The sequence below is a fragment of the Palaemon carinicauda genome, chromosome 10 (genome assembly GCF_036898095.1).
Source record: "Palaemon carinicauda isolate YSFRI2023 chromosome 10, ASM3689809v2, whole genome shotgun sequence".
Taxonomy (NCBI): Eukaryota; Metazoa; Arthropoda; class Malacostraca; order Decapoda; family Palaemonidae; genus Palaemon; species Palaemon carinicauda.
The window spans coordinates 134,993,880-135,011,334 of NC_090734.1; the positions used below are offsets into that span (position 1 = coordinate 134,993,880).

At 49.2% G+C, this 17,455-nt stretch overlaps 1 protein-coding gene across 3 annotated transcripts in view; it reads left to right on the forward strand.

Annotated features, from left to right (window-relative positions):
* LOC137648803 (esterase OVCA2) overlaps positions 1–17,455 on the forward strand; it is a 162,439-nt gene that overhangs the window by 121,270 nt on the left and 23,714 nt on the right. For all 3 annotated transcript variants that reach the window (XM_068381957.1, XM_068381955.1, XM_068381956.1), the window contains exon 2: positions 11,643–11,759. In XM_068381957.1, the coding sequence (XP_068238058.1) occupies positions 11,665–11,759 (95 nt within the window). In that variant the 5' untranslated portion in view covers positions 11,643–11,664. The remainder of the gene's footprint in view (positions 1–11,642; positions 11,760–17,455) is intronic.

Sequence of the window (17,455 nt, forward strand, 5' to 3'; positions counted from 1 at the left end):
GGTTTGGCTTGTGTAAATGGGACTTTTAGAAATCCACAGTGGTTAATTGCTAAGATTATATTATTTTTTTGGCAAGTCATGTAACAAAGAAAATAGCCTAGCCGATCTCTTAGCCAATTTTGCTTTTGTGTTTCCAATTACCTTTTATCTGCCAACTTAAGGCGAACCTTGAAATGTCCGTAAAATTATAGAATGGTGCAATAAACGGTTTGTGGAAAATAAGACTGGTTATCTCCGCCAACGAGGTTGGAGGGAGGTTATGTTTTGTGTGTTTGGTTTTGAACAGCTTCCTAGCCACAGTTTTAATTGTAGAGTAATGAAACTTGCATGGATTAACTGTTATGTAGAAATATGGAAAAGATTAAAATTTGGAAGGTCAAGATCAAAGGTCAAGGTCACGGTCAAGCAAAATGTCCAATCATGAAATCAGCCATAAGTTTTTAGATCGTTATCACACAGACTTCAAACTTGGCTCATATTTGAGTGTATGAAAATACACGCCAATTAATACATGTTAATTTTGAAGGTCAAGGTCGAGTCCAAGGTCAAGGTCAAGCAAAAGGTAATATTTGGGTCAACAACCATATAGCCACAATTTTAATCATAAAGTAATGAAACTTGCAGGAATTTTAAACTGTTATGTAAAGACCTGGAAATTATTAAATTTTAGAAGGTCAAAGATCAAGGTCACATATAAGCAAAACGCCCAAAATCATTCCAAAAGGTCGAGAAATAAGCTGGCCTGGCTGAGGTCTGCGCGCTACTGAGTGCCCCTAAAGTTTTTATGTATTTTGTGGTGTTTTGAAGGTTTTTGATAGTAATTCCTTGTGGAAATCCATAGTTATTGAGTTATGGTGGCTCGACTACCATAACTGAAAAGCTATGGCTTCGTGCTAGTTATCGTCATTAATTACCTTCGAAACGCCTTAAAATATAGTGTACTTGTCTAATTGTGTTGACATTCAAATAAACTTAAAATTTTGTTTCTGTCAGTCAACGTCATACAAAAACAGTCATCGTAATACCAGAAAATGGTTACCATAATCAAAACCAAATAACAGTAATGAAACACTGTCTAAACGCTGGAGCTTTTGTTTGCCAGGTATTCCGGACGCATAGAAAACAGGGTTTTCCATCCCATTTTCTATGGCGTCTTTAGTAGCAGTGTTCATCATATTACAAATACTTCTTTACTTAATTGAGCTAATGATTTATTGGTTTTTGCTCTGTCGTCTGCTCGCTTCACTCACGATTAAAAATGATCTCAGTGCTCCTATGTTCTGGCAAGCGGACTATGTTTCACCATGCGCGTTAACGCCGAGTGCTGCTCGTATTTTGGCGTTAAATGGTATTGCCCTCAGGGCACGTATTCCTCCGTTAGGCCTATCATTATAGAAAATGGGAGTAGGGTAAACTACACAAAACTCTGGTCGTTTGAGAGGAGGTTCCAGGTAACTCCTAAGAAAGTGTTTCTCGGTAAGTATGTTAGGAAAAATACAAATTACTAATAATTTGTGATTTATATAAACTTAAAGGGGGGAATTGTAACTTCGCACTTCAGCATCTGTCCGAACGTGGTCTTAGCTTCCATTTCCAGTGATCAGACTAAATATATCAAGCACATGTTTCTACCCTAACCTAATATTTATGTGATCAATGAAATAAGAGCTATGATTACATTGCATATTCCAATGCTAAAAATAAATAACAAAGAGGTTTAAACTGTAAAACATTGGGGCCTTTATCTTGTTCAAACAAATAACTTATGGCAAAAGCACCACCTATCAGTGTTTTTCGGAACTACGAGGTGAAAGGAGGCTCTTATGATATGTGCTATGATGATGAAAGGAGCAAAATTTGTATTATTTTTATTAAAATCTGTAACTTCGTTAATAGAGATATATGCTATTAAAAATAGTGAGGGCATTTGCAAAGATCTATTCAACTATGCAAGTTTCAATATCCTAACTAATATTGCACTATTCTATAATTAAACTGAAATGACAAGCAATGAGGGACTTCATTGATTATATTTTTTATAGGACTGGTGAGAAAACTAAAACAAGTATTTGCAATAACAAAATATATATGCTCAAATATTAAAAGAAGCTCTTAAAGAAATAGACTGTAGTTTGTGCATGCATCATTAAAATCACTACAGTATAGGAAAAATTAAAATGAAAAACTGGAAATGTGGCAACTGTCTTTATGGGATACATCTTAGCATAACCTAATCTAGGTTTTAGCATCTTATCAGGCTACGGCCTTACCACAGAAGTCCTAGACTCCTCTTAACCTTGACTAGTACAGTGGTAACGTGTTCGCCTAGCATTCGCACGGTAGCAGATCAATCCCCATCCGGGACTGTGAGTTTTAGCTGTTTATTGGGGAGGCCACTACTGTGGCTGGGCACCACAGTGGCCGGTTGGGCTTACCTGGCGGACGTTCTGGTGAGCTTCTATTGTGATAAAATTGCAACTGAAACCAGACACCTTTAACCTTTAAAGAGGGGCATAGATACACCGAAAGCCAACTCAGGGAGCAGTAACTTAGCTGTCAGGAGGTGGATTGGCATAATTATTACTTAGCTTAAGTATCTTAGAGTATATTATACTGTAACTTGGAATAATTATACAGTACTCAGCTAGATCTGTTACTTATTAGTTGTTCCGTAACCGAAATACAAACCACTCTATTTACAAAGGGTATTACTTTTAGCGCAGCTGAAATGACGAGCCAATAGTTTTTAACGAGGGTTAATTACCCCCGCGCTAGTTAGCGGGGGGTGGGGAAGGGTAGCTTGCTACCCCTCCCCCCTCCACACACCGGTGACTTGCTTCACTTCACTTTTGGCTCGGCGGTGATCAGACGTGTCTGTTCATCGCCTTCGTGACAGCCTTTAATTTTCTGCTTTTTCTTTTCAGCTTGTGTGATTGGTTGGAAGTTGACCTTCAGTTATTTTCTTTTATTTACTATGCGTACATGCCCTGGAGTTGCCGGCCGTCCTTGTGGGACTTTCATGTCGGACGTTATTACGGATCCTCACACCCTCTGCCCTCAATGTCGGGGCCGACGGTGTGACCAGGATAACATGTGCCGTGAGTGCAGGGAGTGGTCTGCCTCCCAGTGGGAGAGGTTTGGCCGTCGGCGTAAGAAGAAGTCCAAGAGAGACCGTTCTCCTCCGGGGTTAGCCTTGAAGGAGGAAGGTTCTCGGGACTCTTCTTCCGCCGCCCAAACCTCCTCCGAAGCTCCCCCTCGTCCGCCTCCTAAGGAGAGTCGTCCGAGTGGGAGCGCAGGCCCTTGTTCTGTTTCCCTACCTTCGGTGGGGGGAGAGGGCGTCGCCTCCCATAGCGAGGCGGTTCCCCCTCCTCCTCCGGGGGAGGTTATTGATAATAATGCCTTATCCAGTGATGATCTTTTACAGATTTGGTCGTCCCTGGGGCTTAAGGGCTTGCCCTCCAGGGTCGCTCTTATTGACCTTGTCTCGTTGGGGGCCGCTGTTAAACAGTCGCCGGTGGTAGCGGAGGTAGACCCTCTGTCTATTGTCGACGTCGTGGTGACAGAGGCCTCCGACGTGGCTGGGCCTTCCGACGCAGGTGCTGTTGCTGGTGATGGTGCTCAAGGCTCTCCTCCTCCTTCCGTGCATCCTTCGAAGGGGGAAGTGAGTCCTTCGGTCTCGACTGCTGCCCAGCTTCCTTCTGAGGGAAGTGTTTTGACGGAGACTCCCCTTCGGAGGACCGATGGTCCCGACGATCTCCCCCGAGGCCGCCTCTGCCGTAAGGCTCACCGCCCTCTACGCCACAAGGGCCTCCCTTCCCCTTACAGGGGGACTAAGAGGCGCCTTTTTGGGTCTTCGTCCTCCGGGGGGGGGACTCTCCTCGTCAGCCTCAACCGACTGCTCCGCCCTCCTTGAACCTCTCTGCAGACCGCTCACCATCTCCTGCCGGATCTTCGCCTTCTGGAGAACTCGTCACCCGACGGGCAACGGTCCCTTCGGGGCTAAGGGATTCTTCCCTTACGCGAGCAGGGCTAGCGCACAAGCGCTCTCCTGCTCGCCAGCGATCTCCTGCTCACCAGCGATCTCCTGCTCGCCAGCGATCTCCTGCTCGTCGACGATCTCCTGCTCGCCAAGACTCTCCTGCTCGCCGACGCTCACCTGCTCGTCGGCTCTCTCCTGATGTTCGCCCCCCTCGCCAGCGCTCTCCTGCTCGTCAGCTCTCTTCCGAGCGTCAGCGCTCATTTGAGGACCATCGCCCTGCGGTCTCTGACCACCCTTTAGTTCCTGCTGAACTCCCTGCTCACCATCCACCTGGTCCTGTGGCTACGCAACATCGTGCTGCGCATGTGTCAGAAACACATGTTCGCCAACGCGCCAGCGATCTTCCCGTTCGTGCTCGTGAACGCGCCGCACCACCTGTCCTCTCACAGGACACGCGTCGACCTTCTGCTCGCCAGCGATCACCAGCTCGCCAGCGATCACCTACACATGCTGCTCGCCATCGCACGACCCTGCATGATCGCCCGCTTACGCATGCTGCTCCTCATCGCACAACCCTGAATGATCGCCCTCCTGCGGATGCTGATCACCATCGCACCCTTTCACGCGATCATTCACCTGCACATGCTGCTCACCATCGCACAACCCTGCACGATCGCCCACTTACGCATGCTGCTCCTCATCGCACAACCCTGAACGATCGCCCTCCTGCGGATGCTGATCACCATCGCACCCTTTCACGCGGTCATTCACCTGCGCATGCTGCTCGCCATCGCACAACCCTGCACGATCGCCCGCTTACGCATGCTGCTCCTCATCGCACAACCCTGAACGATCGCCCTCCTGCGGATGCTGATCACCATCGCACCCTTTCACGCGATCATTCACCTGCGCATGCTGCTCACCATCGCACAACCCTGCACGATCGCCCGCTTACGCATGCTGCTCCTCATCGCACAACCCTGAACGATCGCCCTCTTGCGGATGCTGATCACCATCGCACCCTATCACGCGATCATTCACCTACACATGCTGCTCGCCATCACTTACCATCACGCGGTCATTATCGCCAGCGATCTTCTTCACCTACGCGGCAGCACGATCCCTCGCCGTCGCGCCATCGCTTGCGTTCGTCGCCTCGGACACGTGTTCATTTACCTGCCCATCCTCGCGATCGCTCACCGCTCGCCTGCGCGCCCGCTCGCCTGTGCGTCCGCGCGATCACCCGCGCGACCATTCGCCTTTGCGCGACCGTTCGCCCTCGCGCGACCATAGTTCGCGGCGAATTCCACAGCCGGTGGTAGAAGCAGGGACGCGTGCTCCTAGACGGCACTCAGGATCACCTCCATCCAAGCACAGGTTGGTAGTGCAGGACGAAGACAGGTCAGTACAGCATTCTTCCCCACCTTCTTTTCAGGCTGGTACCGTCGTGTCCACTCCAAAGGATCGCCCGATCCCTTTCACCTTAGCGAGGATTTCGGACTCTGTGTCCTTGGAGCAGCAGACTTGGTTTGGTCCGCTGGCACGGGCGTTAGTGAGGGTTATGAAACCAGCACTCGCCTGCCAGGGTAACAAACCCGCGGGTGTCTCTCCTACGCTGAAGAGAAAGAGAGGAGTGGACTTCGTGGTGACTTCCCCCAGGGCGAAGTTGGTTCCCAAGAGGTCGGTCTCGAGGGTCCCCTCTCCTGCACGAGTACTCTCTCCTTCTCCCGTGGACGAGGCCTTTCCGTCCTCAGGTGAGTCCAGTGGGGCGGTAGTCTTCCCCTCGGCACCAGGGGGGGAGACTTCGCTTCAGGCAGGAGAATCGTCTCGTGAGGAAGGGGCCCCTCGAACCTCGTTGTTGGGATCCTGTATCCCTCCCAGGAGGGAACCCAAGGATTCCAAGACCATCCCTAAATCCTCTGCAAGGATTCGTCAGGAACCCACGACTACCCAGGGGAATGTCCACGTATCACCCCAGGAAGAGATTCCTGGGGCAGGAGACTTAGCTGCCAGCCCGCAGGGAGGAGAACAGCAAGAGTCCGAACATGCCTTCTGGCAGGTCCTAAGCCTGATAAGGCAACTTAACAGTCTTACGGATCCAGTCATCCCCCCCCCCCCCCCCCCCCCCCCCCCGTGAAGGCAAAGACACGATTCTGGATGAAGTGTTTGACGTTCGGAAGGCCCCTAAGACCAGTGCAGCTCTGCCCTGGTCTCGGGGGCTGAAGAGTGCCAGAGCTAGGGCCAATGCTCAGCTCGCACTTCTTGCCTCCTCCAGTCGTTCCACTGCCGGGAACAAACTCGGTGAGCACAACCTCGCTCTTCCTCTCCATCACTCTGTGGAGGAGCTGGCGAAGGGAGTTCCCTTGGAGAAACTCTCTGCCCGGCAGGTGTCGTTCTCGGCGGCAGAGATCCTTAACCACGAGAAGGTCGCTAAGTGTGCCATGCAGTACACTTCGTGGCAGGACTTCTGGTTAGGATCTCTGGGCATCCTATTGCGATCGCAGGACTTGTCCAAGGAGACCAATAGGAAGGCCCTAGAGACCTTCTTGCTCTCGGGCACCCGCTCCATCGAGTTTTTGGCGCACCAGGTTACCACCCTGTGGGCCAACTCGGTGTTGAAGCGTCGCGATGCTGTGTCCGAGAGATTCCATCCGAAGGTCCCCGCCGTAGATGTGTGTAGGCTCCGACATGCCTCCCTCCTGGGGGAGAGCCTGTTTGAGCCTCAAGACTTGGAGCGAACGGCTGAGAGGTGGAGGAAATCCAGCACGGACTCCCTCCTCCACAGGGCCCTTACAACTCGGCCCTATAAGCCTCCAGCCCCGCCACAACAGCAGCAACAGCCTCGTAAGGCTCCCAAACAGGCACTGGCAGCTAAGAAAGTGGTGTCTAAGCCCCAGCCCTTTCCAGCCAAGGTCAAGAGGGGCGGTAAGTCCTCCAGGGGAGGCAAGACTTCTAGGGGTGGCGGCCGCGGCCGCAAGCCCTAGGGGTGGCAGTCCCCCTGCGTGTCCACCTGTGGGGGGATGCCTTCAGCGTTGCGTACGCAGGTGGCAACATCACGGGGCCGATGCTTGGACGGTCTCAGTGATCGGCCAAGGTTATCGCGTCCTGTTCACGTCATCTCAACCTCCCCTGACAGCGAATCCAGTGTCCTTGAGCTCCTATGCCATGGGATCGGCAAAGGGGCTGGCCCTTCAGGCCGAAGTCGAGACCATGTTCGAGAAGGGTGCTCTCCAGGAGGTCGTGGACGGCTCTCCAGGCTTCTTCAGTCGACTCTTTCTTGTAAAGAAGGCTACTGGAGGCTGGAGACCCGTCATCGATCTCTCGGCTCTGAACAGGTTTGTCAAACAAACCCGGTTCAGCATGGAGACAGCAGACACGGTCAGACTTGCAGTGAGACCACAAGACTTCATGTGTACACTGGATCTAAAGGATGCGTACTTCCAGATCCCAATCCATCCGTCTTCCAGGAAGTACCTGAGATTCTGCCTAGACAACAAGATCTACCAGTTCAAGGTGCTGTGTTTCGGTCTCTCCACAGCTCCTCAGGTGTTCACCAGAGTGTTCACCCTGATTTCGACTTGGGCGCACAGGAACGGCATTCGTCTCCTTCGTTACCTAGACGATTGGCTGATCCTAGCAGACTCGGAGTCGACCCTTCTTCGACACCGAGACAGGCTTCTAGATCTTTGCCAGGATCTGGGGATCGTGGTAAACCTCGAGAAGTCCTCTCTGCAGCCGTCCCAACGACTGGTTTATCTAGGCATGCTAATAGACACCAATCTCCACAAAGCCTTTCCATCAGACGACCGGATAGCAAGGCTGAGGAGGGTGGCGGAACCTTTCCTCAGGCGAAAAGAACTCCCCGCCCAATCGTGGTTGCGTCTCTTAGGCCACCTATCCTCCCTGGCCCGTCTGGTTCCAAACAGCCGCCTCAGGATGAGATCCCTTCAATGGCGGCTCAAGTCCCGGTGGAATCAAGGATCCGATTCACCGGACATTCTGATCCCAATGGGGTCTCTGGAACAGACGGACTTGCGGTGGTGACTGGCCGACGAGAACCTGTGAAAGGGAGTGAGTCTTCTCGTCCTCCCCCCGGAATTGACTCTGTTTTCGGACGCGTCAAAAGAAGGGTGGGGGGCGCACGTTCTGAACCAGAGGGCCTCAGGTCTTTGGTCAGAATCAGAAAAGTGCCTGCACATCAACCTGCTAGAATTGAAGGCCGTCTTTCTGGCCCTTCAACAGTTCCAACGGTTCCTGGCGGGTCACTCCGTGGTGGTGATGAGCGACAACACCACGGTAGTGGCTTATATCAACAAGCAGGGAGGCACTTTTTCGCAACAGCTATCCCATCTTGCAGTAGAGACTCTGAGGTGGACCGAAACCCACTCGATAACACTATCAGCTCGCTTCATTCCTGGCAAGAGGAATGTGCTCGCCGACAGTCTGAGCAGGGCTTCGCAGATAGTGAGTACCGAGTGGTCTTTGGATCCTCAGATAGCCAACAAAGTCCTGACTTTGTGGGGTTCCCCGACGGTGGACTTGTTCGCGACAGCCTTGAACTTCAAGCTGCCCCTGTACGGCTCACCAGTCACGGACCCCAAGGCACTCTGGCAAGATGCTTTCCAGCAACGGTGGGACAACATCGACGTGTACGCCTTCCCACCATTCTGTCTGATGAGAAGGGTGCTCAACAGGACCAGACTATCGGTCAACTGTTCCATGACTCTAGTAGCTCCGCTATGGCATCACGCGGAATGGTTTCCGGACCTTCTGCAACTCCTGACGGAACTCCCAAGGGAGCTTCCTCCACGACACGAGCTTCTCAGACAACCCCACTCCGGTGTCCCTCACAGGGCCGTAGCCTCGCTTCGGCTTCACGCGTGAAGACTATCCAGCGTCTCCTCGCGGAGAGAGGCTTTTCGCAACAGGTTGCAGAGAGAATGTCTCGGCACCTGCGAAGGTCCTCTGAGGGAGTCTACCAAGCGAAGTGGAGAGTCTTTTGTGGTTGGTGTCGTGGAAGGGGTATCTCTCCACTCGATGCCACTATTCCAGCAATAGCGGACTTCCTTGTGTATCTGCGAGAAGAAATGCGCCTTTCTGTCTCGGCAGTGAAAGGCTATCGCTCAGCCTTAAGCTTGGCCTTCAGATTGAAGGGCGTGGATATTTCTTCATCGCTAGAACTCTCTTTACTCATACGTAGCTATGAGCTTACCTGCCCCCAGTCGGAAGTGAGACCCCCTCCTTGGAACGTGGTTCGAGTCCTCAGGTCTCTCAAGAGACCTCCCTTCGAGCCATTACGCCAGGCCTCCGATCGCCACCTGTCTTGGAAGACGGCTTTCCTACTCGCCTTGGCCTCGGCCAAGCGAGTTAGTGAACTTCATGGTCTCTCGTACGACATCGCCCATTCAAGGGGATGGGGGGAGGTAACGTTCAGGTTCGTCCCTGAGTTTGTGGCCAAGACTCAGAATCCTGGAGTGCCGGATCCTCGGTTCGACTCTTTCAGTATCCCGAGTCTCCGTTCTGTAACAAACAACCCAGACCAGCTGCTACTATGCCCAGTGAGGTGTTTGAGGTACTACTTGAAGAGAACGGCTGCAGTCCGTCCTCATGTGCGAGCTTTGTTTGTGAGCACAGGCAGGACAAAGAGGAGGGTCACCAGGAACACCATCTCTGCTTGGATTCGAAGGGTTATCCACCATGCCCTGAATCCTGACCCTCCTCCGTCACGTCGCCCTCGGGCCCACAATGTCAGGGGTATTGCTACATCCCTGGCCTTCAAGAGAAACTTCTCTGTAACGCAGGTACTTCAAGCTGGGGTCTGGAAGCGTCAAACGACCTTCACAGCCCACTACCTGCAAGACGTGACCCACAGGAGCCTCGATACGTTCTCTATTGGCCCTGTGGTGGCTGCACAACAGCTGGTCTAACCTCAGGCTCCTTTTTGGACAAGTAGCAGTAGGTTGAGGGCGTTGTTACCCGGTCTTAGTCTGTGTGAATGAAAGAGTATGTCTGACCCTTACTTCTTTCTTCATTCTCCCCTCTCTTGGGGAAGCAGCATCCTGGTCCTCGCATAGCTGACCTCGACCTCTGCAGGTAACCCATGCTTCTTTGTGCTCCTAGTATTAAGCTTAATACTGTTGCGTCTCCCATACCCTGACGAGGTGGTATGGGGAATGTCCTATCCTAGAATTCCTATCTGAAGGTCTCAAGGTCAACTTCATAGGATGAGTCACACTCTCCTCCTCACACTACTTATGTAGGCCACTCGTTCCTAGCGATACTAGGAACCTGTGAGGTACAGGGGCTCCCTCTCTCTAGTGCTGCTCACTGAGGGATCGAGCCCCCGGGCAAGCCGAAGTCAGTAAGGCTGGGGACTTTCCACCCTTCCTAAGGGGTAAGTCACCCTTTGTAAATAGCGTGGTTTGTATTTCGGTTACGGAACAAATGACAAATTCGAAGATAATTTGTATTTTTCCTAACCATACAAACCTTAGCTATTTACACATATGTGCCCGCCATCCCTGACCCCCAAGTCAAGTCCTACCTCTAAGTGAAGTGAAGCAAGTCACCGGTGTGTGGAGGGGGGAGGGGTAGCAAGCTACCCTTCCCCACCCCCCGCTAACTAGCGCGGGGGTAATTAACCCTCGTTAAAAACTATTGGCTCGTCATTTCAGCTGCGCTAAAAGTAACACCCTTTGTAAATAGCTAAGGTTTGTATGGTTAGGAAAAATACAAATTATCTTCGAATTTGTCATGTTTATGCTTCAATGGAAAAGGAATACAATTTGACTAAAAGAAACCGTTTCTGTTACAACCCAGGAAACTACATGGTGGGACCCTTAACTTGCTGGTGCTCCTGTCAGAGGAAGAGTTCTGCTGTCGCTGACCATTAAGGGAAAGGGCACCCACTTTCTTCTATCCTACAGTGTATGTCAATTCATTTAGGCCCTAAGGATGTAACACATGGTTGTTCTCTTGTGGTCTCTTTTCCGGTGAGAATGTTGTTTTCATCCTGCACAACTTCTGAAAGGACAAACTTTTAAGTTCTTCCTTCTCCCCTACATTATATTCGTTTAGAGTCTTCTCTGCAACTTCGAGAAGAAGAACAAGTCGGATATATCCTCGGAGAAGTAGAGGAAGACCAGTTGATAGTGCTGCGTATGCAGGACTCCTACCGTTTCTCTCCACGTAGAAGAGACAGTGTGGTGCATGCAATTTCCCTTCTTGAGTAATTGCTGAGAATTGTCCCATAGCAGAAAGAAAAATTGGTCCATACAACTCTAGGAAGGTATCAGGGTACTCGGTATGTGTGTTCACACACCTTATCCCTATGCTCGGTCTCATGGCAGGAGGAATAAGGGCCGACAGTTGTCCCACGGGATCGACTGTACACTGCGATTTGGAACCGTACAATCGTTAGAGGTTTAAATGGCTGTTTTAGCTTTGCTAGAGTCCTACTCCTATTAAAGGACTCTGGTTTGTATAGTTAGGAAAACTAAAAATTACTCCGTGGTATAACAACATTACAGGTAAATCATATTAATACTGTTATGTACATATATACAGTAGTCTAGATACTTTTATGAAGGAACTTTTGTAGAGTATGCCCAATATTTAGTAGCACTTATGAATTGCATATTATTCATTCTTTTTCCTTTCACAGAACGTTTTCTTGCATCACAAACATGACTGGAACTCAGAAGAAAACTTTGCGAGTACTCTGTCTTCATGGTTATAGACAGACAGGTGATAGCTTTCGTGAAAAGACAGGAGCATTCAGGTAAATTAATCTGAATTGTGCTTTATTGTTGCATATATATAACACTTGTTATTTGATTAAATTACAATTTGTTTTGCTTTTATATTTTAAGATTTATTCTGCTTTAGCAATGGTGCGAGCTAGATAACCTAAAACTAGGAAGTTAGAGCAGGTGATATTTATCCTAGTATTATTATTATTATTACTTGCTAAGCGATAACCCTTGTTGGAAAAGCAGGATGCTATAAGCCCAGGGGCTCCAACAGGGAAAATAGCCCAGTGAGGATAGGAAAAAAGGAAAAAAAAACTATTTTGAGAACAGTAACATCATTAAAATAAATTTTTCAATATTAAACTTAGCCGGTGATCATATAAGCTGCAACTCTGTTGCTCGACAGAAAAACCTACGGTCAAAATACGCCAGCGATCGCTATGCAGGTGGGGGTGTACATCAACAGCGCCATCTGTCGAGCAGGTACTTAGTACTCCAAGTAAACAAAGAACCAATTTTCTCTCTGTCGGGCTACCGGCAAGACCTACTAATACGCTGTTACTAACTGGATTTGTTTTCACAACTATTTGGTGAAGTACACTATTCTAGTTTTGAGCTTTCGCTATGCAGGTGTTTTATCTTCATCTCAAAACTTGAACTCGTTTTGGATAGATTTAATTATGGTGACAAAGAGAGTATGGCCTCTCTTTCACTTTTAAATGGCCGACCCTTCCCTTAGATGGAAGTGTGTTTAGGTTTTTAGTAATTTTGCTTAACACGTTATAGATCTATATATTTTATATCTCTCCGCCTTTATTAGGCCTCTTCGATTAACTTTCCATTTATTATAAACATATAAAAATAAATTTTTATGTTTTGTTTATATGCGACCTTTCCTGATAGTAGGCGGTCCTAACTTGGAACCGAAGTTAATCAACGTTGAGCCCATTATATCGTATTTAGCCTTTAAAGAATTTAAAACATTTTAAATTTAATGTTTTATGAAAGAATTTCTTTGATAGTCTTCGTACTGTTTTCAAAGATGAACTAAATTTTAGTTTTTTAGACTACGCAGTTGTTGACGTTCAGGACGTTCAACATGCGCTCTATCGTTACGATAGAGAGAGAGTGTACCACGGTTTCACTTTGCAGTAAGAGTAAATCGATTCTGACGTTTTGTTCATTCTTTCTTAGCTTAAATGTTTTAAATTCTAAATTAAAGGAACTTTTTATTTGGAAAACCTTTCAGTTTTTTCCTTTAGTCAAATAACATGTTTTTTTGACGATATATAATTGGGCTCTTCTCTTAGGTGCGAAATCAAGAGAGAAAGAGAGAGAGAGAGATAGAGACGGAGGGAGAGAGAGGAGAAAAAACGTTCCGTTCAAGCGGGTAACGTTGTTCTCGTGTTACTCTCCTCCCTAGTCGCTGTACGGGGAAGAAGGTAAAACGTTTCTAGGGTTTTATTCTTGTCCCCAGGCTATGTGCGGTGAGAGATTGTAAACGTAGTTTATTTGAACTAGTGTTTAGTCTCTTTCCCAGCCACTGAATTCTTTATCTTTATATATGTTTTCTGTTTTTTGCTAGTATTAATGAGCTGCATTATACGACTGTTTTCGCAATTACTACCTTTTAATGAAGGGTAGAATTGCGTGTTTCAGGTAGAAATCAGTAAAAGTTTCGATTTCAGTGAAATAAGTGCAAAACAGAAAATCGAAGTGATAAAGTGATATGCGCAAAGTGTTACAGTGTTGCATCCGAGGGTTCGTCTGTTCGTGCCTGTCGTTCACCTAGTCCGGGACCTCTTGCAAGCTCCCAAGCCCAGGGGAGAAGTAATGTCGAACGACTTATGGGTTCGTCAGGCCTTGATCAACGAACAGACGTTTCCCTCCGTGGTTTCGGGCGTATCTACCCAAGATCGCCCCACCCACACAAAGACGAGAGAGCCCATTTATTTCTCGTCTGCGGACGAGGTTTCTCGTAAGAAACCATGGACCAAGGTCTCGCAGCTTATTAAGCGCAAGTCGGTCCCTTCCGCGCAAGTCCAACGGCCCAGTTGTAGCCACTGGGTCAGTTCGGACTCGCTGCAGTCTTCCGACGACTGCTCACCTCCTAAGAGAGGCAAAGCGGTACCGCATCAGGCAGTCACACCGTCTGTTGCCGCACCTGCTCCTGTAGACCCTAAGTGGTCTTTGCTGCAGACCATGCAGTCTCAGTTAACGTCATTGATGCGGGACTTTCGTGCGGAGAAGGTTGACACTGCACCAACCTCTAGCCTACAACCAACACGGTTGTGCGTCCTGTGGACGCTGAGGCGACCTTCTGCCGCACTCCAGCTGAGAGAGTCCCGCCACCCATGCGTTCCAGTGTACCCTGCCAGCCGCATGTTGACGTTCAGTAACGCACGGAACCTTCCGTTGACGTTCGCGAGGTACAACAACAGTCTAAGTTGTTTTGTTTTGACGCGGTGCGTCAACCTCCGCATTCTAGAGTTGTTTTGACTGCTCAGTATAGACAGTCAAAGCAGTCTCGAGTGAACACTGTATGTCCTCACGCACCTGTTGTGGTTGACAGTTCAGTTGTTGACAGTTCACAGACTGTCAAGCAGTTACATGACGTTGCCTTCTGGTCTGCTACTAATGCACCAGTGCTGTATGTCCTCACACACCTGTTGTGGTTGACAGTTCAGTTGTTGACAGTTCACAGACTGTCAAGCAGTTACATGACGTTGCCTTCTGGTCTGCTACTAATGCACCAGTGAGAGACTCACTGAGATAACCTAGCTTTTATCGGACAAGGTTCCTGTAGATGAGAAAGTGCTGTTCTCCCTCCTACTGATATTCCCTTGAGGACTCTGTCATTTGGAGAGGAGCCTTAAGCTGCTTAGCCTCCTATGGACTTTAATTAAATCATGATGATTTTTTAAGGATCTTCGTCCGGATCTTGTAACTGCTGCTCCTCGTTCGCCTAAACGTCAGAACTTACACTAGGCCTAGCTACTTCGAAGCCGTTGTTTTTAGCTAGTGCTCTCTCGCTCTCCTAGAGAGCGTTACGTTGGCTAGGCGACTGGTTTTGCACCAGGAGGAGTTTTAGGGATACAGCCTTTGATTTCCCTTCTTTTAAACTGGCTTATAGAGCGAGAGTCTGATAGGACACGAGAGAAGTTCTCGGCTTGAGAGTTCATGCCTCTGCCCAGATAGACTTCTCAATTCTGGTAGACTCGCCCTGGCGCCTAGCCAGGAGACGCTCCAAGTTGTTTACAGGTCAACTTCTCAACTTTTGTCGAGCCTTTGAAGTTTTGCTGTACTTTTATGTCACACATAACAAGGCTTTCAGGGATGGTAAATGGTTCCGCCTCAGTCGCTAACCCCGTCTGTTGCCACACCTGCTCCCGTAGACCCTAAATGGGCTTTGCTGCAAGACATGCAGTCCAAGCTTGCGTCCTTGATAGAGGACTTAAATGCGGAGAAGAACCTTCTGACCAACAACCTTCCAACCGGTTGGTTGTGCGCCCTGTTGACGCTGAGGTAACCTACTCGCGTCTGCCAGTTGAGGTGGTTCCTCCTTCTGGCCAACAACCTTCCAACCGGTCGGTTGTGCGCCCTGTTGACGCTGAGGTAACCTACTCGCGTCTGCCAGTTGAGGTGGTTCCTCCACCGATGCGACCCAGTGTGGGTTGCCAGTCGCACGTTGACGTTAAGCGACGCTCGGAGGTGGTTGTTGACGTTCAGGACGTTCAACAACCAGCAGAGGTGACTTGTTGTGACGCAGTGCGTCAACCTCAGCAACCCGGTAGGGTGTTGACTGCACAACCCAGACAGTCTAGACAGTTTCGGGTTGACGCTGTACTTCCTCGCGCACCCATGGTTGTTGACAGTTCACAGACTGTGCAGCAGTTCCATGATATTGCGTCCGGCTCCGTCACGCATCCACCAGTGCGACCGGATTCAGCGAGTCAGACGTTGCCCACTCCGTTGCCGTTTCCTCATCAGTTTTCGGATGAGGAACCCTCTGATGAGGACGTTGCTGAACAAGACGATCAGCCCCCAGCCCTGCTATCCATCCAGAAGATGCTGAAGAAGGAACGCTGCCCAGTCAGGCTGTGGATGAGTCTGGTAGGGACACTGTCATCCGTGGATCAATTTGTGTCACTAGGAAGACTACACCTCCGTCCTCTTCTATACCATCTAGCTTTTCACTGGAAAAGGACAAGACGCTAGAAGCGGTCTCGATCCCGGTTTCCGGAAAGATAAAGTCTTGTCCGACTTGGTGAAAGGACTATATCAACCTTAGAGAGGGTCTTCCCCTGACTGTTCAGACTCCCAACCACGTTCTCTTCTCGGACGCATCGGACGTAGGCTGGGGTGCGACATTAGACGGTAGGGAATGCTCGGGATTATGGAACTCGAGTCAAAGGACAATGCATTTCAACTGCAAGGAGCTACTGGCAGTACGTCTGACCTGGAAAAGCTTCAGGTCTCTCCTTCAAGGCAAAGTGGTGGAGGTGAACTCGGACAACACCACGGCTTTGGCATACATCTCCAAGCAAGGAGGGACCTACTCTCTGACATTGTACGAGATCGCAAGGGACCTCCTCACCTGGTCAAAAGGTCTAGACATATCACTAGTAACGAGGTTCATCCAAGGCAACTTGAATGTCATGGCAGATTGTCTCAGTCGGAAGGGACAAATAATTCCAACAGAATGGACCCTCCACAAGGATGTATGCAAGAGACTTTGGCCCACCTGGGGCCAGCCAACCATAGATCTCTTCGCAACCTCGATGACCAAGAGGCTCCCAATATTTTGCTCACCAATCCCGGACCCAGCAGCAGTTCATATAGATGCTTTTCTACTAGATTGGTCACATCTGGATCTCTACGCATTCCCACCGTTCAAGATTGTCAACAAGGTACTGCAGAAGTTCGCCTCTCACGAAGGGACAAGGTTGACTCTAGTTGCTTCCCTCTGGCCCGCGAGAGAATGGTTCACCGAGGTACTTCGATGGCTAGTGGACGTTCCCAGAACTCTTCCTCTAAGGGTGGACCTTCTACGTCAGCCACGCATAAAGAAGGTACACCAAGGCCTCCACGCTCTTCGTCTGACTGCCTTCAGACTATCGAAAGACTCTCGAGAGCTAGAGGCTTTTCGTAGGAGGCAGCCAGAGCGATTGCTAGAGAAAGGAGAACATCCACCCTTAGAGTCTACCAATCGAAGTGGGAAATCTTCCGAAACTGGTGCAAGTCAGTATCCGTATCCTCGACCAGTACCTCTGTAACTCAAATAGCTGACTTCCTCTTATATCTGAGGAAAGAACGATCTCTTTCAGCTCCCTCTATCAAGGGTTACAGAAACATGTTGGCATCAGTCTTCTGTCACAGAGGCTTAGATCTTTCCAACAATAAAGATCTACAGGACCTCCTTAAGTCTTTTGAGACCACGAAGGAGCGTCGTTTGGTTACACCTGGTTGGAATTTAGACGTGGTACTAAGATTCCTTATGTCAGACAGGTTCGAACCGCTACAATCAGCCTCCCTGAAAGATCTCACCTTAAAGACTCTTTTCCTGGTATGCTTAGCCACAGCTAAAAGAGTCAGTGAGATTCATGCCTTCAGCAAGAACATCGGATTCTCATCCGAAACGGCTACATGTTCTACAACTTGGTTTTCTAGCCAAAAACGAGCTGCCTTCTCGGCCTTGGCCAATATCGTTCGATATTCCAAACTT